The sequence below is a fragment of the Leguminivora glycinivorella genome, chromosome 17 (genome assembly GCF_023078275.1).
Source record: "Leguminivora glycinivorella isolate SPB_JAAS2020 chromosome 17, LegGlyc_1.1, whole genome shotgun sequence".
Taxonomy (NCBI): Eukaryota; Metazoa; Arthropoda; class Insecta; order Lepidoptera; family Tortricidae; genus Leguminivora; species Leguminivora glycinivorella.
Window position 1 is genome coordinate 5,782,765 of NC_062987.1, and position 22,599 is coordinate 5,805,363.

Below are 22,599 nucleotides of genomic sequence, written 5' to 3' on the forward strand. Positions count from 1 at the left end.
ACGCTAGCTTTCTAATTCACATACAATACTTCGTTAGTAACGTTAGACGTAAAACATTGTAGGCGAAAATTTGCATGGTCTGTTTACACAAGTACGGTCAGCCAAGAAAGTGGTTTACCATTATCGAAACTATATTAAACACGGTCGAAAAGTGGTAAACCACTTTTTTGGCTCACTGTAATGTAAATACCAAAATCATTCAAACAATTATATCCTTATTAATCTTGTTGCTACGAACTGCATATACAGATCATTATTTTTAAAATCGGGACTTAATCGCGTATAACTACATATTAAACTGACCTCCAACGTTTCAAGGACGGCGTTGTCCCCGTGGTCTCGGAGAAGACTGGCTTGAAATGACATCAACACCTTCGTTGGAGGTCAGTTTAATATGTAGTTATACGCGATTAAGTCCCGATTTTAAAAATAATGATGTGTAATAATCGTGAAAGTTTAAATCAGTGTTTTGCATATACAGACTACGGTAGGTAATCGATTACCAGTCGTTTTTTTTGTATATTCGGCAATATTCGTTTAATAGTATTTTAATGGGTACTTTAGAGAACAAAAGTCCTTAATAATCTGGCAAGTAGAATGTAAAAATATCTAGCAGGCAAAGTTCGTTAAGATAAAATATAATCAGGTCCAAAGACATCACAGTTTTAAGGCCAAATCGATTTAAGTTATACTATAACTTCTATAAAATACCTACTAGGGGATAAAGGGTATTTGTGACTGTCTGTTTATTCTTATTGCTAATAAAACTTTAAAATAGGTACGCTCGAATACAACACTCAAAGATAATATGATATCTAGGTACCGAGATGTAGTTAAATATAGACACGCGGTAGCGTTTCAAGCAAAGTTCATCATGTTCATAAGGGAAATAATAAATTCAGTCGGGATAAGTAAGGGCCTTTAAAGCAGCTTATGCATCGATTATACTTATAACGTAAGGGTTAAATTATCTTCATCGTGATTATATATTTTATATATGTAGCTGCCACAAAATTTTATTGGCCATAAAATTGTTTCCATGAAAAAAATGATTTCACAAAGCCACATTTGAGATTTTGGGTTGTCTTAAGTCTAAACTTCGGCTGAACTCCGTGTTGTAAATTTCATTTAATAACATTACATATCAAGTATAAAGTTGAATATAAAAATAAGAAAATAGAACTTTAAAATACTCATTCCGGAATGTAGAAGATATCGTTTTTAACTTACGATTACGAATAATATCCACTAATATCGATTTATAATTTAGTAAGTACAACAGTAGCCGTCTTGCTACACAATAATACTGATTCATTTTTGTCATCTTTTAAGATACTAATTAAAAACACACTGTATAAGAAGACACGATTCGGTTAGATCCTAAATAAGTGTAAAAGGCTTGTTTTAAGGTATGAATATAATATTAATAGTGCAAGAAAAATGTATAACACTCCATTTAGACGGGAGTTATAGATACGTGATAAATTGATAATATTACTTAACGCTTAAAGGCATACACTAACGCATAAATCTACAACAAACATGTATCCAACAATTTTATGGCATAAAAACACGATAAATATATTTGCAACGATATATCAATTACATGTTCAAGAGAAAATAGATACAAAAGGAATGTTTTCCATATAGAGTATGGAGCGGCAATGGAATGACTTCACTGGAAGAGTAGACGCGGAAATTACGTATTTAGTATTAAATACGCTGTCAAATACAGTAAATTTATATCTGAATCAAAATTTAGGCTACAAGTGGATTTTTAATAAGAAACGTGACACGATATTCATTCTGCGCTAAAATGTAGTAAGAAGAGAATCACCAACGAATGGTCTTTTACCATGGTCAGACTCAATTCAATTTGGAACTATTGAAATCAGCGGGCGTAGCACACTAGTGTGCACTTACAAATAGTGCGAAAAAGAACGGCCTGACGTGATATCCTTTATCACGCGACCGTGTTTACCCGCCAGAACCGAGTAACTATTTTTCAGTACAGATGGTGATTTTTTTACGCACTAGTGCGAGAAGTGGTTAATTATATGCCAGGTCCAAACTTCGGAGGCTCATCTGTACTAAAAACGTCGTACGATACACGTGCGAAAAGGAAATTCGTAACTCGTGTCGATTTAAAACACTCCCTTCGGTCGTGTTTTAATTTATCGCCACTCGTTTCGAACTTCCTTTTTTACGCACTTGTATCGTAATGTACTATTAGTGTATCGCACTTCCTGCGTCACCAATGTCACCATACTTCTTAACCAAAAATCCACTATTATAAACAAAACTCATTGATTCTACGTTAACCATTGATTGTGGTTGGTGAACACTTTTTATAAAAAGCTAATACAATTTTAGCGTCTGTAACAAGAGTGACAATAAATTATTACACATTGTGTTTTTGTCGCAAAGCAAGTAAATATTTACGTCTTACCGATCAAAAACCCTCCTTTGCAATTGTCATATCGATATTATATTAATATATAAAGTCACATAGTAGTTAGGATGAGAATACTAAACTTAGTAAAACATACAGGATATCAACATATTGCCTATACGTAATTCCCGCTTACGATAGTTAAAATGTGTGATATAACGATTATTTTGTACAAAAAACTAAAATTACACTTTACAAGTTGCTTCGTACAACTTTGGTTTGTCATGCTCGTTGTGGGGTGCTAAATGCAAAGATGCAAGCTCCATGTCGCTTCGATAAAATAAATACGTCTTTTTCGTGTCGAACTGGTGGGTGGGTCTCGAGTCGTTAGTAATATTTTAATTACCTGAAAAAAAAAAAAGATTGTTGTTATATTGTTGTTAGGCTCCTTTGATTTCATGAGAATTTAATCTCGGTTATAATTTTTTTGTTTACATTTATTGATAACGAATTAGGATCGGTCTAGGTTTTACACATTCCAGCGGCCGAGATAGGCAGATCACCTTGAAATAATTCCAGATATAAGAGCTTAAAATTATGATAAAGCTACAACAAAAGAGGTCCACCTTGGTTAAATCTAGGAAAAGGCGGCTGGATCGTGCAGAAGAAGACCGAGAATTGACGACCGGTCTGGCTCAGTCGGTAGTGACGCTGCCTGCTAAGCGGCGGTCCTGGGTTTGAATCACGGTAAGGGCATTTATTTGTGTGACGAGCACAGATATTTGTTCCTGAGTCATGGATGTTTTCTATGTATATAAGTATGTATTTATCTATTTAAGTATGTATATCGTCGCTTAGCACCCATAGTACAAGCTTTGCTAAGTTTGGGATTAAGTTGATCTGTGTAAGATGATCCCAATATTAAAAATATATATTAAGACCTCAGCGCGATACAAAATTATAGATCTGAAATAACTTTTTTTTTCTTCATATAATGATGTTGCCAGGTTTCGTACAACAGGCCGATAGGTCTACCTGACTCCCTTTTCCTTATGCCTGTGATAGGTCTGTCTGCCTCCCATTTTCTCCAACGTGAAGAAAAAGGGCGGCATGATGCCTATGATCATATTTCTACGATAAACATACCACTACTACTACCTATAGGCTTTAGAAATTTGTCAGTTAGTAAGAAAGTGGCGACCTCTTCTATTTTCTACTATTTTATGTAGCAGCGGTGTATCATTCGATCTGAGCGGCACGAGCAGTGCGGGCGGGCCGGCGCGGCGCAGGAAGGGGTGGTGCAGGAGCGCGCTGTGTGTGTGTAGTGTGTGTGCGTGTGCGTGTACTGACCGGCGGGCGGCATGAGCGGCACGAGCAGCGCGGGCGGGCCGGCGCGGCGCAGGAAGGGGTGGTGCAGGAGCGCGCTGTGTGTGTGTAGTGTGTGTGCGTGTGCGTGTACTGACCGGCGGGCGGCATGAGCGGCACGAGCAGCGCGGGCGGGCCGGCGCGGCGCAGGAAGGGGTGGTGCAGGAGCGCGCTGTGTGTGTGTAGTGTGTGTGCGTGTGCGTGTACTGACCGGCGGGCGGCATGAGCGGCACGAGCAGCGCGGGCGGGCCGGCGCGGCGCAGGAAGGGGTGGTGCAGGAGCGCGCTGTGTGTGTGTAGTGTGTGTGCGTGTGCGTGTACTGACCGGCGGGCGGCATGAGCGGCACGAGCAGCGCGGGCGGCCGGCGCGGCGCAGGAAGGGGTGGTGCAGGAGCGCGCTGTGTGTGTGTAGTGTGTGTGCGTGTGCGTGTACTGACCGGCGGGCGGCATGAGCGGCACGAGCAGCGCGGGCGGCCGGCGCGGCGCAGGAAGGGGTGGTGCAGGAGCGCGCTGTGTGTGTGTAGTGTGTGTGCGTGTGCGTGTACTGACCGGCGGGCGGCATGAGCGGCACGAGCAGCGCGGGCGGGCCGGCGCGGCGCAGGAAGGGGTGGTGCAGGAGCGCGCTGTGTGTGTGTAGTGTGTGTGCGTGTGCGTGTACTGACCGGCGGGCGGCATGAGCGGCACGAGCAGCGCGGGCGGGCCGGCGCGGCGCAGGAAGGGGTGGTGCAGGAGCGCGCTGTGTGTGTGTAGTGTGTGTGCGTGTGCGTGTACTGACCGGCGGGCGGCATGAGCGGCACGAGCAGCGCGGGCGGGCCGGCGCGGCGCAGGAAGGGGTGGTGCAGGAGCGCGCTGTGTGTGTGTAGTGTGTGTGCGTGTGCGTGTACTGACCGGCGGGCGGCATGAGCGGCACGAGCAGCGCGGGCGGGCCGGCGCGGCGCAGGAAGGGGTGGTGCAGGAGCGCGCTGTGTGTGTGTAGTGTGTGTGCGTGTGCGTGTACTGACCGGCGGGCGGCATGAGCGGCACGAGCAGCGCGGGCGGCCGGCGCGGCGCAGGAAGGGGTGGTGCAGGAGCGCGCTGTGTGTGTGTAGTGTGTGTGCGTGTGCGTGTACTGACCGGCGGGCGGCATGAGCGGCACGAGCAGCGCGGGCGGGCCGGCGCGGCGCAGGAAGGGGTGGTGCAGGAGCGCGCTGTGTGTGTGTAGTGTGTGTGCGTGTGCGTGTACTGACCGGCGGGCGGCATGAGCGGCACGAGCAGCGCGGGCGGGCCGGCGCGGCGCAGGAAGGGGTGGTGCAGGAGCGCGCTGTGTGTGTGTAGTGTGTGTGCGTGTGCGTGTACTGACCGGCGGGCGGCATGAGCGGCACGAGCAGCGCGGGCGGGCCGGCGCGGCGCAGGAAGGGGTGGTGCAGGAGCGCGCTGTGTGTGTGTAGTGTGTGTGCGTGTGCGTGTACTGACCGGCGGGCGGCATGAGCGGCACGAGCAGCGCGGGCGGGCCGGCGCGGCGCAGGAAGGGGTGGTGCAGGAGCGCGCTGTGTGTGTGTAGTGTGTGTGCGTGTGCGTGTACTGACCGGCGGGCGGCATGAGCGGCACGAGCAGCGCGGGCGGGCCGGCGCGGCGCAGGAAGGGGTGGTGCAGGAGCGCGCTGTGTGTGTGTAGTGTGTGTGCGTGTGCGTGTACTGACCGGCGGGCGGCATGAGCGGCACGAGCAGCGCGGGCGGGCCGGCGCGGCGCAGGAAGGGGTGGTGCAGGAGCGCGCTGTGTGTGTGTAGTGTGTGTGCGTGTGCGTGTACTGACCGGCGGGCGGCATGAGCGGCACGAGCAGCGCGGGCGGGCCGGCGCGGCGCAGGAAGGGGTGGTGCAGGAGCGCGCTGTGTGTGTGTAGTGTGTGTGCGTGTGCGTGTACTGACCGGCGGGCGGCATGAGCGGCACGAGCAGCGCGGGCGGCCGGCGCGGCGCAGGAAGGGGTGGTGCAGGAGCGCGCTGTGTGTGTGTAGTGTGTGTGCGTGTGCGTGTACTGACCGGCGGGCGGCATGAGCGGCACGAGCAGCGCGGGCGGGCCGGCGCGGCGCAGGAAGGGGTGGTGCAGGAGCGCGCTGTGTGTGTGTAGTGTGTGTGCGTGTGCGTGTACTGACCGGCGGGCGGCATGAGCGGCACGAGCAGCGCGGGCGGGCCGGCGCGGCGCAGGAAGGGGTGGTGCAGGAGCGCGCTGTGTGTGTGTAGTGTGTGTGCGTGTGCGTGTACTGACCGGCGGGCGGCATGAGCGGCACGAGCAGCGCGGGCGGGCCGGCGCGGCGCAGGAAGGGGTGGTGCAGGAGCGCGCTGTGTGTGTGTAGTGTGTGTGCGTGTGCGTGTACTGACCGGCGGGCGGCATGAGCGGCACGAGCAGCGCGGGCGGGCCGGCGCGGCGCAGGAAGGGGTGGTGCAGGAGCGCGCTGTGTGTGTGTAGTGTGTGTGCGTGTGCGTGTACTGACCGGCGGGCGGCATGAGCGGCACGAGCAGCGCGGGCGGCCGGCGCGGCGCAGGAAGGGGTGGTGCAGGAGCGCGCTGTGTGTGTGTAGTGTGTGTGCGTGTGCGTGTACTGACCGGCGGGCGGCATGAGCGGCACGAGCAGCGCGGGCGGGCCGGCGCGGCGCAGGAAGGGGTGGTGCAGGAGCGCGCTGTGTGTGTGTAGTGTGTGTGCGTGTGCGTGTACTGACCGGCGGGCGGCATGAGCGGCACGAGCAGCGCGGGCGGCCGGCGCGGCGCAGGAAGGGGTGGTGCAGGAGCGCGCTGTGTGTGTGTAGTGTGTGTGCGTGTGCGTGTACTGACCGGCGGGCGGCATGAGCGGCACGAGCAGCGCGGGCGGGCCGGCGCGGCGCAGGAAGGGGTGGTGCAGGAGCGCGCTGTGTGTGTGTAGTGTGTGTGCGTGTGCGTGTGCGTGTACTGACCGGCGGGCGGCATGAGCGGCACGAGCAGCGCGGGCGGGCCGGCGCGGCGCAGGAAGGGGTGGTGCAGGAGCGCGCTGTGTGTGTGTAGTGTGTGTGCGTGTGCGTGTACTGACCGGCGGGCGGCATGAGCGGCACGAGCAGCGCGGGCGGCCGGCGCGGCGCAGGAAGGGGTGGTGCAGGAGCGCGCTGTGTGTGTGTAGTGTGTGTGCGTGTGCGTGTACTGACCGGCGGGCGGCATGAGCGGCACGAGCAGCGCGGGCGGGCCGGCGCGGCGCAGGAAGGGGTGGTGCAGGAGCGCGCTGTGTGTGTGTAGTGTGTGTGCGTGTGCGTGTACTGACCGGCGGGCGGCATGAGCGGCACGAGCAGCGCGGGCGGGCCGGCGCGGCGCAGGAAGGGGTGGTGCAGGAGCGCGCTGTGTGTGTGTAGTGTGTGTGCGTGTGCGTGTACTGACCGGCGGGCGGCATGAGCGGCACGAGCAGCGCGGGCGGGCCGGCGCGGCGCAGGAAGGGGTGGTGCAGGAGCGCGCTGTGTGTGTGTAGTGTGTGTGCGTGTGCGTGTACTGACCGGCGGGCGGCATGAGCGGCACGAGCAGCGCGGGCGGCCGGCGCGGCGCAGGAAGGGGTGGTGCAGGAGCGCGCTGTGTGTGTGTAGTGTGTGTGCGTGTGCGTGTACTGACCGGCGGGCGGCATGAGCGGCACGAGCAGCGCGGGCGGGCCGGCGCGGCGCAGGAAGGGGTGGTGCAGGAGCGCGCTGTGTGTGTGTAGTGTGTGTGCGTGTGCGTGTACTGACCGGCGGGCGGCATGAGCGGCACGAGCAGCGCGGGCGGGCCGGCGCGGCGCAGGAAGGGGTGGTGCAGGAGCGCGCTGTGTGTGTGTAGTGTGTGTGCGTGTGCGTGTACTGACCGGCGGGCGGCATGAGCGGCACGAGCAGCGCGGGCGGGCCGGCGCGGCGCAGGAAGGGGTGGTGCAGGAGCGCGCTGTGTGTGTGTAGTGTGTGTGCGTGTGCGTGTACTGACCGGCGGGCGGCATGAGCGGCACGAGCAGCGCGGGCGGGCCGGCGCGGCGCAGGAAGGGGTGGTGCAGGAGCGCGCTGTGTGTGTGTAGTGTGTGTGCGTGTGCGTGTACTGACCGGCGGGCGGCATGAGCGGCACGAGCAGCGCGGGCGGGCCGGCGCGGCGCAGGAAGGGGTGGTGCAGGAGCGCGCTGTGTGTGTGTAGTGTGTGTGCGTGTGCGTGTACTGACCGGCGGGCGGCATGAGCGGCACGAGCAGCGCGGGCGGCCGGCGCGGCGCAGGAAGGGGTGGTGCAGGAGCGCGCTGTGTGTGTGTAGTGTGTGTGCGTGTGCGTGTACTGACCGGCGGGCGGCATGAGCGGCACGAGCAGCGCGGGCGGGCCGGCGCGGCGCAGGAAGGGGTGGTGCAGGAGCGCGCTGTGTGTGTGTAGTGTGTGTGCGTGTGCGTGTACTGACCGGCGGGCGGCATGAGCGGCACGAGCAGCGCGGGCGGGCCGGCGCGGCGCAGGAAGGGGTGGTGCAGGAGCGCGCTGTGTGTGTGTAGTGTGTGTGCGTGTGCGTGTACTGACCGGCGGGCGGCATGAGCGGCACGAGCAGCGCGGGCGGCCGGCGCGGCGCAGGAAGGGGTGGTGCAGGAGCGCGCTGTGTGTGTGTAGTGTGTGTGCGTGTGCGTGTACTGACCGGCGGGCGGCATGAGCGGCACGAGCAGCGCGGGCGGGCCGGCGCGGCGCAGGAAGGGGTGGTGCAGGAGCGCGCTGTGTGTGTGTAGTGTGTGTGCGTGTGCGTGTACTGACCGGCGGGCGGCATGAGCGGCACGAGCAGCGCGGGCGGGCCGGCGCGGCGCAGGAAGGGGTGGTGCAGGAGCGCGCTGTGTGTGTGTAGTGTGTGTGCGTGTGCGTGTACTGACCGGCGGGCGGCATGAGCGGCACGAGCAGCGCGGGCGGGCCGGCGCGGCGCAGGAAGGGGTGGTGCAGGAGCGCGCTGTGTGTGTGTAGTGTGTGTGCGTGTGCGTGTACTGACCGGCGGGCGGCATGAGCGGCACGAGCAGCGCGGGCGGGCCGGCGCGCGGCGCAGGAAGGGGTGGTGCAGGAGCGCGCTGTGTGTGTGTAGTGTGTGCGTGTGCGTGTACTGACCGGCGGGCGGCATGAGCGGCACGAGCAGCGCGGGCGGGCCGGCGCGGCGCAGGAAGGGGTGGTGCAGGAGCGCGCTGTGTGTGTGTAGTGTGTGTGCGTGTGCGTGTACTGACCGGCGGGCGGCATGAGCGGCACGAGCAGCGCGGGCGGGCCGGCGCGGCGCAGGAAGGGGTGGTGCAGGAGCGCGCTGTGTGTGTGTAGTGTGTGTGCGTGTGCGTGTACTGACCGGCGGGCGGCATGAGCGGCACGAGCAGCGCGGGCGGGCCGGCGCGGCGCAGGAAGGGGTGGTGCAGGAGCGCGCTGTGTGTGTGTAGTGTGTGTGCGTGTGCGTGTACTGACCGGCGGGCGGCATGAGCGGCACGAGCAGCGCGGGCGGGCCGGCGCGGCGCAGGAAGGGGTGGTGCAGGAGCGCGCTGTGTGTGTGTAGTGTGTGTGCGTGTGCGTGTACTGACCGGCGGGCGGCATGAGCGGCACGAGCAGCGCGGGCGGGCCGGCGCGGCGCAGGAAGGGGTGGTGCAGGAGCGCGCTGTGTGTGTGTAGTGTGTGTGCGTGTGCGTGTACTGACCGGCGGGCGGCATGAGCGGCACGAGCAGCGCGGGCGGGCCGGCGCGGCGCAGGAAGGGGTGGTGCAGGAGCGCGCTGTGTGTGTGTAGTGTGTGTGCGTGTGCGTGTACTGACCGGCGGGCGGCATGAGCGGCACGAGCAGCGCGGGCGGCCGGCGCGGCGCAGGAAGGGGTGGTGCAGGAGCGCGCTGTGTGTGTGTAGTGTGTGTGCGTGTGCGTGTACTGACCGGCGGGCGGCATGAGCGGCACGAGCAGCGCGGGCGGCCGGCGCGGCGCAGGAAGGGGTGGTGCAGGAGCGCGCTGTGTGTGTGTAGTGTGTGTGCGTGTGCGTGTACTGACCGGCGGGCGGCATGAGCGGCACGAGCAGCGCGGGCGGCCGGCGCGGCGCAGGAAGGGGTGGTGCAGGAGCGCGCTGTGTGTGTGTAGTGTGTGTGCGTGTGCGTGTACTGACCGGCGGGCGGCATGAGCGGCACGAGCAGCGCGGGCGGCCGGCGCGGCGCAGGAAGGGGTGGTGCAGGAGCGCGCTGTGTGTGTGTAGTGTGTGTGCGTGTACTGACGTGTACTGACCGGCGGGCGGCATGAGCGGCACGAGCAGCGCGGGCGTGTGTAGTGTGTGCGTGTGCGGCGCCGGCGCAGGAAGGGCGGGCGGGCCGGCGCGGCGCAGGAAGGGGTGGTGCAGCAGGCGCGCGGCGGGCAGGCGGGCGGCGGGGTCCCGCACGAGCGCGCTCTCGATGAAGCCGAGCAGGTCCGCGGGGCAGCGGCCCGCGCCGCGCGGCCGCGGCGGCGGCATGTCGCGGATGCGCCGCATCGCCTGGGAAATAGAACCGGTCGTTTCATAAACGGATTCGCACGAGATCCATAACGTGATGTTGACGTTATGCTATATCATATTGCCCCTAGAATATAACCTAATTAAAAAAAAAGTTTTTCTAACGTGTAAAGCGGCGAAAAACGATGATTCCTCGTCCACCATTTCCACCACCGTGACGCTGAGCAACCACATACCTCGGGCTCGTAAGACGACCGAGATATTACTTCGGGTGACATCCAGTATGGCTACAAAACTATAAGTACACTAAATGTAACATGTCTCACCTGCAAAGGAGGTTCGTTGAAAAAGGCGGTTCCCCGTCAACCATTTCCACCATCATGATGCCAAGCGACCACACGTCAACCTCGGGCCCGTACGGCAACCGCGATATTACTTCGGGTGACATCCAATACGGCGTGCCGACTAGAGATTTACGTTTTGGAAGCTCCTAGAATATAACAACGATTTATTGTCACCAAATTATAACACTACAAATGAGAATATCATTGTACAGTCAACCAATCTGAATCCTAGGCCACTGTAGAACCCTTTCCCTAAGTCAAAGTGACTGCTATAGCAAATAAAGCACGGTGTCAATACGACAGGGTTCTAGAGTGGCCTTGGTTGACTGTACGTTACTAACATTAAGAGGACTTCATTTTTGAATCCCCAAAGCTAGTTAGGCCCACTTGCACCAACCACTTAACTCAGGGTTAGTGGGCTGTCATCTTCCAAACCCTCGGGTTAACCCTCCATTTTCGTTGTTGCAAGTGGCCCTTAGTGATAAAAAGCTAAGGTAAAGAAAATACGTCATATTTATTGAGACCGCATTTTTTATCGCTGATGTAGATGACGTTGAATTGCAGTTGGTTTGGCTAAAGCTTGGTTCTAGAGGGCTTATTTTAAAATTAAATTATCAAATTCCTAAAGGGCTATAATAATTTTAAATACTTAAAACATATTATATTTGCTTCATGAAAATTGTTAATAGAATTTGGGACTTTACCTGCGATACTTGAGCACAGAAACCAAAGTCGGATAGTTTGACCCTGCCGTCTGCTGTGAGGAGTATTGAGTCCGACTTGATATCTCGATGTATAACGCCTTGCCCGTGGAGGAATGCTAGAGCCTGATAAATAAAAATAATGCTAATGTTTTTGTAAAAATACATACAATAACGAAAGTCTTAAAGTATCATTTAGGCTTATCCGTAATAAGGTTAAATTCAGATTTAATCCGTTAACACAGATGCAATATCGCGTCACTAAAAAAACTAGGTACTTAACTGTCTCACAGCATATATCCATATACTTTTAGTACCTACTCGATAGAGTTGTGCCTGCTCGTTCACTAAAAAGATCGCTCCCAACTAGTACGATCTCCGAAGTGTACTAGTTCGTTCTTTTAGGACATTTAGGACAGTAGTACACCGAGAGAGCGAGAGATAAATTGTGCATATGGCGTACAGTAACGTTCGCTCGTACTAGCCGAGAGCTGATCGGCCGTTTTCGCGCGCTCTCGGTCGGTTTCGGTAGGATCACACGGATCGCTTTGCTGTAATTGTCACTCCTCGGCTCTTCGCTCCTTTCGCTCCCATTCTGTTGCGCGTGTGTGTGTACTAAATGTACTAGAGAGCAGAATCATTTGGGAGTAGTTCGGTCTAGTACAGTGCAGGGAATCGTGTCTTTTGTACTATTAGTACATGTCCTACACTCGAGGTACAGTCAGTTGCAGAAAAAAGGAGATCCCCTGCCCCCTGCCATACAAATTTTTATGCAAGGCGGTCTACTTTTCTTTGCAGCTGACTGTACCTTAGGTTTTAGTACATTTTAGAAGTCGTTTCGTAAAAAGAGTCTTACAGGAAGAGCTCATCTAAAGAGGTCGGACAGAGGTCTATTTTCCTCCCCTTTCCCAGCTCTACTAATTCTTATGTCTGGATTATCTAAAACTGATCTGAATGAGGTAGGTAGATATATACCTTGAGACACTGTTTCGTGACTGTGGCAATTTGTTCCGGGTCCATTCTGGCTCTAGTGACGACGTCGGTGAGAGCCCCGCCCGCCATATATTCCATGACCACCCAGAGTTCGTCGCCGACTAAATAGGAAGCGTGCATCTCCACAATGTGCGGGTGAGGGTAGTCGCGCATTATCACCTGAGAAAAACAAAAATAAACAATAGAATGAGGTAAGTAGAAAGGAAAAGAGTCACGAGGCAAACTGACAAAGCAGAACCGCGTGCGGGAGTCTGAAACACCACGAAGATCTTGCATCTTGCAGAAGTTGATGGCACAACCCAGCTGATAAGAACAATAACAAGAGAACACAGTCGCCCATGTGGCACCAAAACTTATCAATCTCAACCGTATATGTAGAATCTATGTCGACACATCGTTAGCGCGTTGTAGGAATCCCACCACGCGGTACAACGACATATAGCGCACAATTTCACCAACTCACCACTTCATTGAACAGCAGCTCCCTCCGCTGTTGTTTCCTCAGATTCATCATTTTGACGGCGACGCGGCGGCGCGTACGGGAGTCTGTGGCGGCGCACACCACGCCCGTGGAGCCCTCGCCGATTTTACTGAAGCCAGAGAGTGTGGAACGTGGGTCCCCCTCGCTGACGACAAGGCGGAGCGCTGCGCGGAACTGGACAGACAAGAGTTTACAATTAGGATTTCCCCAAACTAATAATAACCGACCAAAAATCGCTCGTTAGTATGTAGACGGTTACGCGTCGTCGTCACTGAACGCATCCGTACGCATGTTCATACTGACGAGCGATTTTTGGTTGGCGAAAGCTGATTCCGCGTCGATATGTTTGGGGAGACCCTTAATGTGATATTCACAGGGAAATCTTGACCAATATTGTATTAGCAAAACGTTTGAGATAAATCCTTCTAAGACGCATCAAAAATAAAATTCAATGTAGGGTGGGCGGTAAAAGCACAGAAACTTATCTTTCCAGTTGCTTTAAATCCGAATCAATAACATAATCAACACAAACTTGGAATATGGTTTACATAAATGTAAATGTTAGTACCTACTATTTTTGTTATAAAAGTATTGTGGCATGGTGAAACATTGCTTTCCCTTGCCAAGTTATCAGTCATCAGAAAAAAATAGTACATAGAAATGCGAAAAAGAGGAAATTCGAAACGAGTGGCGATAAATTAAAACACGATCGAAGGGAGTGTTAAATCTACGAGTTACGAATTTCCTTTTCGCACGTGTATCGTGTGACGTTTTTCAGTACAGGTGGCACTCTGAAGTTTCGACCTGACAAGAAATGAACCACTTTGCGCACTAGTGCAAACAAAGTATTACGACATAATGATGATGCTGTCATGGCCGATTTCGGCCACAGCGACTGCGTGTTCTGGAACAGACAATTTTAAGAAAGAGAGTGTTGCTGTTCCACTCTCTGGTGTGCCTTTACGTGGCTCGCGTACCCTATTGCCAGTATCCAGAAACAGTCCGTTGCGCAGGATATATTATGGTGCGTAAGTGCTCGCGCAAACACAGACGCACCCTCTGGTCCCTACTCCTCTTGCTCCAATGGAACGGATAGCCGCTACGATCGGAGAGGAGAAGGGATGCAGTATCTAGGTAGCGATAACAGGTCTCCTATCAGTACCCTTCAGGCCATCCACAATTGCCTAGCTACCTCGCCACCGGCGGTAGACTGCTATTCAGCCGAGGCAGACACTATGCACTACACGGGGAGAGGCCGCAAGGCTTAAGTGCTCGCACTTAAACCCCCCTCTACCAGGTTCGGCCCACGAGTCGACGTGGTTGCCCGGGGTGTGGCAGCTGCGTGCAGACAGCTACGAGGAGCCACTGGTGAGAGTTTATGGGCATCGATGATTTTAACTAAGGTAATCCCCCGCCAATAGGCCGACTGGGTGGACCCGACACCGACACCGAATACGGCATAATACGACACAAGTGGCTATGTCGAAACGGACATATGCCACAACCTGGACATTAATGCAATGTGTTGAACTTAACTATGAAATATGCAATTTCCTGTACAACCACTAGTTATTCTGAAGCACCTTGCAAACCTGTTTTAGATCAATGATGCTCTGGCCACACCTAGTCTGCTGGGCTTTATATCATGGAAATAATAAGGAATTATTATTAAATATAAAGTGTGCTAACTGTTATTGGTGTAACAGGATTTTAAGCAAATTAGATTGTATAGATGCAAGCATATTGATAAAATAAGTTTTATTTATTACTAATTAATAAAAAGACTAAAACAGTACGACTATGGAAAAGGTAAATAGTTTTCATAATAGTTTACAAGTATTATAATTTATAATACTTATACTGTGTTGGGTAAAGTACCTAAACCTTGAATGGATCATGGCCGCGCTTATAATATGCTTGCAATAATTGTGTTTTATTACTTCTAACAAGATTTAATCACATATTTTTGCAAGCAAGGTGCAGAGATGTTGTGCACAGTATGTTACAATCATATTTTCACATAATTTATTTCTCTCTCTCTCTTTTTAGCCTGTCTCTACCCTTCGGGTGTAGGCCTCCTTCAACATGCGCCACTCGTCACGGTTTTGTGCGATCTGAAGTCACTTTTTCCCAGCTGTCCTTTTGATATCGTCCGCCCAGCGCATCTGCGGTCTTTTTTGACGATGCTCTTCTCCACATGGTCGCCATTCAAGTAGTCTTTTATTCCAAGAGTCACATAATTTATTTATAATACATTAAATTAGTCTCTGTGCAAAAGGCACTGAGATTATCTGAAGTACAGTCACCTTCATAAATATGTGATGATTGTACCTTGTCATATTAATAACGTCTTGTTTGAATTGTGATATGAAATTGTCAAACGATTAAAAGCGACAAGGTACAGAAATCATCACTTATTTATGCCTGTGACTGTACCATGACTACATCTGTACTGTACAGTCGCCATCAGATTTATCGGAGCGGTCAGCGGTGTTCATAAATATCTGAACACACCTCTATTGTCAAGACGTGTTCAGATATTTTTTCGCATCCCGGCCGCATAGATTTATATGATAGTGACTGTACTACAGACAACACATAAGCAAAAGAAGTAAAACCATAATTACCTGTTCATGCGTCAACCTCAGCTCGTGTTTGGAGGCTGCGAGCGGCAGGTGCGCCGCGCCGGCCGCGCCCGGTGCGTGCGCGGCCCGCGCGCCGTATGGTTCACCTGTTGTTGGGACAACTATATGTTAGTCAATTTCGTCACTAGAAAAAGCGGCAAATTGTATGCGCGAATGTTTATCGTCTCATAGAAAAATTAGCGTTAAATTAGCGTTTTTTTCTGGTGACAAACTTGAGAAATTATAATTATTACCTACCTACCCTACCAGGGGCCCGTTTCTCGAAAGGTACAAGCCTTGTATTACAAGTGCGCGAACTGTCAAATCGTATGGGTTGTCATGGAAACACACTTGTAATACAAGGTTTGTACCTTTCGAGAAACGGGCCCCAGTATGTGATGATTTCGATCAAAAGTTACAACTTGCCTCAAATTGTTGGTTATCAATAAGATTAGACTTATATTGACCGGGATATAGACCGTGATTACCTTTTTGATTTTTGGTCAATATAAGTCTAATGAAAATAACCGTGAATCATTCAAAACTCTTATCAACAAGATTGTTTTAAAATTAAATAAATAAATAAATAAATATTGGGGACACCTTACACAGATCAAATTGGCCCCAAACTAAGCAAAGTTTGTACTATGACTGCTAAGCGACGATATTCATACTTAAATACATAGAAAACATCCATGACTCATGAACAAATATCTGTGCTCATCACGCAAATGCATGCCCTTACCGGGATTCGAACCCAGGACCGCGGCTTAGCAGGCAGGGTCACTACCGACTAAGCCAGACCGGTCGCCATTGAAGCTATTATGGAAATAGCATGTTATGGACAAGGGAGAATCCATCCTCAAAGATCTCAGACGCATTGGGACGACAATATCAAAATTGAGGCAGTGGCCCCAGGTAAGGTATTTGAAGGAGGCCTACACCAGTATGGTGGACTAAAGTAAGCGAGGAAGGTGCACCAAATCATCTATTGTTATTATTTACTACTGTAAGTAGTTAACTTTTTTTTTAACGATGTGGTAATGCTGTTACGCATACCCCCATTGATTTCGGGGGTTATGTGGGACTCTCATCTCCCATACCATTCTCTTGTTGAGAAAGGGGGGAAACGTCCTACCCACTAAACCCACATCGGTTTAGCCTGCACTGTCGTGTAGGGGACGTCTAGGGATCGCTAGCATTCTGCCATGACGTCCCCTGACCGCCCAGCTAGTCTAAGCTTGGTCGCCCGCATCAAAATAGAGTTTAGGGACTCTTTAACCGCAGTCAAAGGTGGTTGCGGTATACCCCGAGACGTAAGAGGAACCATACGCCCCAGATCGCGCACCCAACCATTCGGCCTTATTGAGGAATCTGACGCACATCAGCTGCGTACTGTGCTCGTCTTCTCCCTCTTCGTCTACGCCTAAGCGGATGCGCGTCGACGTCATTCTCACGCATCCTCTCAGCTGCCTCCTTTTGCGAAATTATCGTTTCACAAAAGAGAGCTACTGCGTCCCAGGATCTCTCATTGTGAAGCATTGCGGTAACAATATTTCGCAACGAGAGGTCCCCCCCAATAATTCTTGCACTGTTTACCAGTTGCTGTCGTTCCACTGCCCATTTACCGCAGGTCTCCAAATTATGTTGGGCTGTGTCGTCAGGACTGCCGCATTCATGGCAAGCCGGAGTCGGTTCCCGCTTAATATTATGCAGGTAATGACCAAAGCAACCGTGGCCTGTCATTACCTGCGTGAGCCTGTAAGTAAGGACTCCACGTTTACGATTAATCCACCTATCAAATAACGGGAGGATTGCCTGTATGGTGCGTTCTCCATATGGGGAATCCTCCAGTGATCTTTTCCACCTTTCTTTTAGGCGATCTGTTGCAAGCCGCTGAGCCCGCTCTGCTTCCTCGGCATCCAGGTGCTCGCCACGCGTTCTAGCCTTCGGCCCTTGTACGGTAGCGTTCTACCAATACTTGCGCTTCTAATTCCCACGGTGGGGTGCCCACTAAAAGACATGCTGCCGCATGTGACACCGTACTATATTATGCCCGTATAATCCTTTGAGGACTGTAAGTAGTTAACTGCCAAATGACATTAATCATTCTGGTCAGGTGTAAAAGCACCAAACCGTCAGTCACGATTAATACAGGTGGTAACTATTATTTCATATGCATAGGAACTTTTTTTTTTTTTTCTCTCCGTCATGGCTAGGGTTGCCAACCGTACTATATAATATAGTACTGTACTATATTTTGGCCCAGCGTACTATATTCTATATGAAACATATATAGTACGCAAAAGTACTATATTTTTGGGGTCCATGTCAGTGGCAAATTTACACTAGGGTCAAACCGCCAGGAGCGGCGTTTTGATAATGAAAAAAATTTCGCGCTCGCTCCGCTCGCGCTTTTATTCATATTTAACCTTCACTGTACATTTCATTACTTCGTTCTGACCTGCAAATATTGCAGTTACGTATAAAGCTACCGTTGTTTGCAAACATTTGTATTTTTCCATGATATATTAAATAACGACATTTCTTAAGGGGATTCTCTACTCCGATGAGCTTCGATTTGAATCCATTGGTATTATGAATATTACGATAGTTTCTAAAGCATATCATATTAACAGAATCGTCTTTAAACAAACTAGCATCCCATAATTGACAACATTTCATATTTTTGAGTACTACTTTTTATTGATTGGTTTGAAAGAACTCAATACTAAAAGATACACGTATTTTTTTATTTTTCCAAAAACTGCTATTTTAATGAGAAAATCCCTTCTTATTACTACTTCGAGCAGAAAGAGCGTAAGTTACAAACGTCAAGACACAGCTTCGTGACGTCACATGTGTTGTTTCATACACCTAAGAAAACGACAAAATCATTTCTAAAAAAAAAGTTTTAACAGTCAGCTCAAACAGTCCGGTATGTCTGACTGTCAAGGTGTCACTGTCAACCATAGTGAATGACTACGAACCATAGACTAAGCCATGAAATTTTTAATATCTTTGCTACGAACTGTGATAAGTGTCACTGTCAAACTCAAGTGACATCCCAACTGGAAGATTTTTTTGGTATAGTGGCAGCTCTAAATCAGCTATTTGACGTCACTTCCCCTTTAAACTATTTTTAAGATTTTTTATACTAAAAATAGGGAAAAAAAATTAAAAAAATTATTTATGTGATCTACAAGCGTATATCTCGAAATGGTTTTCGATTTAGGGACATTGAAAATTTTGAAACATTGTCAATTAGGTACCTACTTCACAGCTCATTGATTCTGTGATATTTAGCATCAAAGTTGAACTATTTTAGGACCGAAACTGGTGCTTTGGTAAAAAAAATTGCCTTAATTAGTTTAAAATTAAAATCGCTTTTGCATTTTTATAAAAGTCTAGATTTCATTGAAGTAAAAATGTTTTTAAAACAATGTAAAATTTCATAAAAAATAAAAGTATTTATAATATGGGTATTCTTTTTTTTAGGGTTCCGTAGTCAACTAGGAACCCTTATAGTTTCGCCATGTCTGTCTGTCCGTCCGTCCGTCCGTCCGTCCGCGGATAAACTCAGTAACCGTTAGCACTAGAAAGCTGAAACTTGGTATCAATATGTATATCAATCACGCCAACAAAGTGCAAAAATAAAAAATGGAAATAAATGTTTTATTAGGGTACCCCCCCTACATGTAAAGTGGGGGCTGATATTTTTTTTTCATTCCAACCCCAACGTGTGATATATTGTTGGATAGGTATTTAAAAATGAATAAGGGTTTACTGAGATAGTTTTTTGATAATATTAATATTTTCGGAAATAATCGCTCCTAAAGGAAAAAAAAGTGCGTCCCCCCCCTCTAACTTTTCAACCATATGTTTAAAAAATATGAAAAAAATCACAAAAGTAGAACTTTATAAAGACTTTCTAGGATAATTGTTTTGAACTTGATAGGTTCAGTAGTTTTTGAGAAAAATACGGAAAACTACGGAACCCTACACTGAGCGTGGCCCGACACGCTCTTGGCCGGTTTTTTAATATGGGTCTTGTAAAAAAAGTAAGTAGGTAACTATTGAAATTAAAAGAATATTAATAGGTACGTAAGTAAAAATTGCATACCTGTCAAAAAAATAATGTAAATTACATTTTTTGTGGTGAATGAAATAAACAAATATTCTATTCTATTCTAAAGTGATAGAAGACTCAATATTGCATATTTTTCGACATACGCCATATATATTGTTGGTGTTCAATAAAACATTTGATACATTACATACAATAAACAACTAGTTATACCTATATTACGCTAAGTAAAACATTCGACAACATGAAAGTTTGCTTTTTTTAAAAAGGCCAAATGTTAAGTTGGTAAATGTGAGCTTGGCAAATAAAACAATAAGTTGGGAAATGAACATTCAGCGGAATAAAATTCCGCGAAACGTGAGTTGGGAAGTGATATTCGGCCATACAACTTTTGACGATACTTAAATATGAGAACCAATGCAACACAAAACTTGTCAAAAATCGATGAAAACCGAATGGAGCCCCTTAGAGTGGACAGAAAGAACGATCTCTACGACTTGGTTATCGATTATGTGTACCGTACTATATTTTATTTCGATGTACTATATTTTTTAGATGGAATTTTCTAAAATACTATATTTCCCTAAAAAAAAGTTGGCAACCCTAGTCATGGCTTTTACTCCTCGCTAATTTAAGCCATAGGAACTTTTATATTTCACTGATGATTGACGTTAATCAATGTGTGAACTGACTCTAAATGTACCAGATTCATATGTAAAATGCCTACAAATCTAAACAAACTAATACAACCATAAACAATGCAACAGTTATCATTAGAACTGGCATTATCAAATAAAATACTGTCAACAAAAATTATGTGAGTAGGTAGCCCAAAACCCATTAAAAATAATTTGATAACATATTATCAAATAAGGTTAAATTTCTATCAACTCTCATTAATTAAGTACTGTTCCAGTTTCAGCATGTTGATAAAAGTAAGAAAACCAGTCCACTTACTGTAATAATAAGTTAATTATTATGTCATAAGCCTAAATTATCATTTGATGTTTCAAATGTGTGGTATCTAACGTAAATTGACGACTGGTCTGCCTCAGGCTGTAGTGCAGGGTTACGGTTCGAATCCCGGTAAGGGCATTTATTTGTGTGATGATCACAGATATTTGTTCCTGAGTCATGGATGTTTTCTATGTATATACGTATGTATTTATCTATTTACGTATGTATATCGTCGCTTAGCACCCATAGTACAAGCTTAGCTTAGTTTGGGACTTAGTTGATTTGTGTTAGTTGTCCCCAATATTATTTCTTTATTATTATTTTATTAATTATATGTATTTTTGAAAAGCTATGTAACATATACACACACCCTCTTTGTGAGTGGCAAACGCTGGCAAATTTAAATGATGTTAGGACTGGACGAGTTGGAGAATGCTCCACCAACAAGAGCACACCTCTTAAGTATGAAGAAGAAGAAGGTTCTAATGGTTTTCTTCTGACTGACTTATTACTTTTTCTACTGACAAAATTATATTTGGTACTGTAAATTTCTATGTTTTGAATGATTGTAATTGTAATCATTATAATTTCAAGCACTCACTCTATAAGTAAAGAACTAATATTATGAATTTGAGGTATGCTATGATTGAAATAACAAATAAGATTCCTTACCCATGTTGCCATTATTTCCATTGAGCCCTCTGTGCATGCTGCCATGAGACATCTGTTTTGGTGGGTGGTTGTGTTGATAAGGCACATTGGCGTTCTGTACATTCTGGTAGGTCATGGTAGCATGGTGGTTGTCATTAAGCTCCGACACAGGCCTGACTGTGGCCTCATGTGTATGCTGAGCCCACTCTGTAGGTGACTCGGCTATTGGCTTATTTAAAGTGTAATTGCTGTGTTCTCTTCGTAAACTGGGATACTGTGTCGGGGCTGGTGGTACAGGTGGGGACTCTTCAGGAACTGCTGGTGGGACATTAGGCTGGTTCCGGAAATCTCTTCTTATTCTAGGAGGACTACTACTTCTCAGTGAATTTGATCTTGCAACATTTGATGTTTTTGGCAATATGACACCATTTTGAACAGGTTGTACTGGAAGGTTAGGGAGCACTTGCGAAGGAGTGGAAATTAGAGAGGATACGGAGGCAGTCCGATGGTCGCCTCTTACTACGGTTTTTAAATCTAGGATTTCCGTGGGGGTAATTTCTGAGGGATCTACCATTGGCAGTGGTCTGTTTGTTGATTTCAGTATCTGCAAAATATTCATTTTGATATTTTTATCTGTATTCTGTTCAGTATGTGCAAGTACACATTTAAAAATTTAAGAGATGTCTTACCTGATTGTTTCCAACAAGAGATGCCCACTGCAGTGGTAGACCAACAAATTTGCCCTCTCGTCTATCAAAGCCAGTATGGACTCTGTGTTCAAAATTACTGGGCGGTGAAATAAGAGGCTTCTTCTTTTTCTTAGAAAACATACTGCTCATTGATATTGCTGCAAAAAAAGTCTGTGTTAGACCAAACACGTAAACCAAAAGCTCTTCAAGCGTGTTTGCTTTTCATTAGACTCGGTAATAACAGTAAGCACCGGAAATACTTTATGTAACGCGAAAAAGAAAGCTGGAAAATAGCGTAGCAATACTTTCTAGATCAGATGCGTAAACAATCGATTACTATTCGTATACAACTAGATACGCTATTGTAAGAGAACAATGACCAATAGTGTATGTTAATACGAACCTCCGATATCCTAAATACTTGCACACTTTGTTACTTGGAACACAAACTGAATACCAAATAGTCTACTCCATGGAAACCATGACATTCTTAGCGGCCATGTCGTTGTGTATCAAATAAATTTAATTAACGGGCAATAGATGGTCCTGTTTATATTAATGTTTCACTGTCGAATTGCTTGATTTACATAAAAACATGACTCTTGTGATAAGTATTAAAATTCACGTCGTTCTATCACCCAACCAAAACTGTCACGCAAAACCACACAAAACGCAAAAAAGCGCATTCCGGGCTAGGGATGTACTTACTCATCTTGAACCGGTTTTTTCTGTCTTTGAGTTCTTCTTGAACGCAGAAAGCTAGGAACATACTACGCGGACGTCCGTCGTAAAGCTAGGACCTAGGAACACACTACGCGGACGTCCGTCGTGAATTGACCGCGGACGGGAATCTGGACAATGGAAATACACATAATCGTGCAAACTATCGGTCGACGGACGCGGACGTGGCCTTGAGC

The 22,599-nt window shown here is 48.8% G+C and overlaps 1 protein-coding gene across 1 annotated transcript; it reads right to left on the bottom strand.

Moving 5' to 3' along the window:
* Positions 1 to 3,608: 3,608 nt before the first annotated feature.
* LOC125235583 (serine/threonine-protein kinase PAK mbt) lies at positions 3,609 to 22,337 on the bottom strand. The gene is given in 11 exon segments (XM_048142180.1): positions 3,609 to 3,803; positions 10,060 to 10,197; positions 10,482 to 10,504; positions 10,507 to 10,645; positions 11,204 to 11,326; positions 12,176 to 12,352; positions 12,657 to 12,848; positions 15,302 to 15,405; positions 21,015 to 21,597; positions 21,683 to 21,840; positions 22,086 to 22,337. Coding segments are annotated over 10 exon segments (1,824 nt in total). The 5' UTR covers positions 21,833 to 21,840; positions 22,086 to 22,337.
* Positions 22,338 to 22,599: the final 262 nt, after the last annotated feature.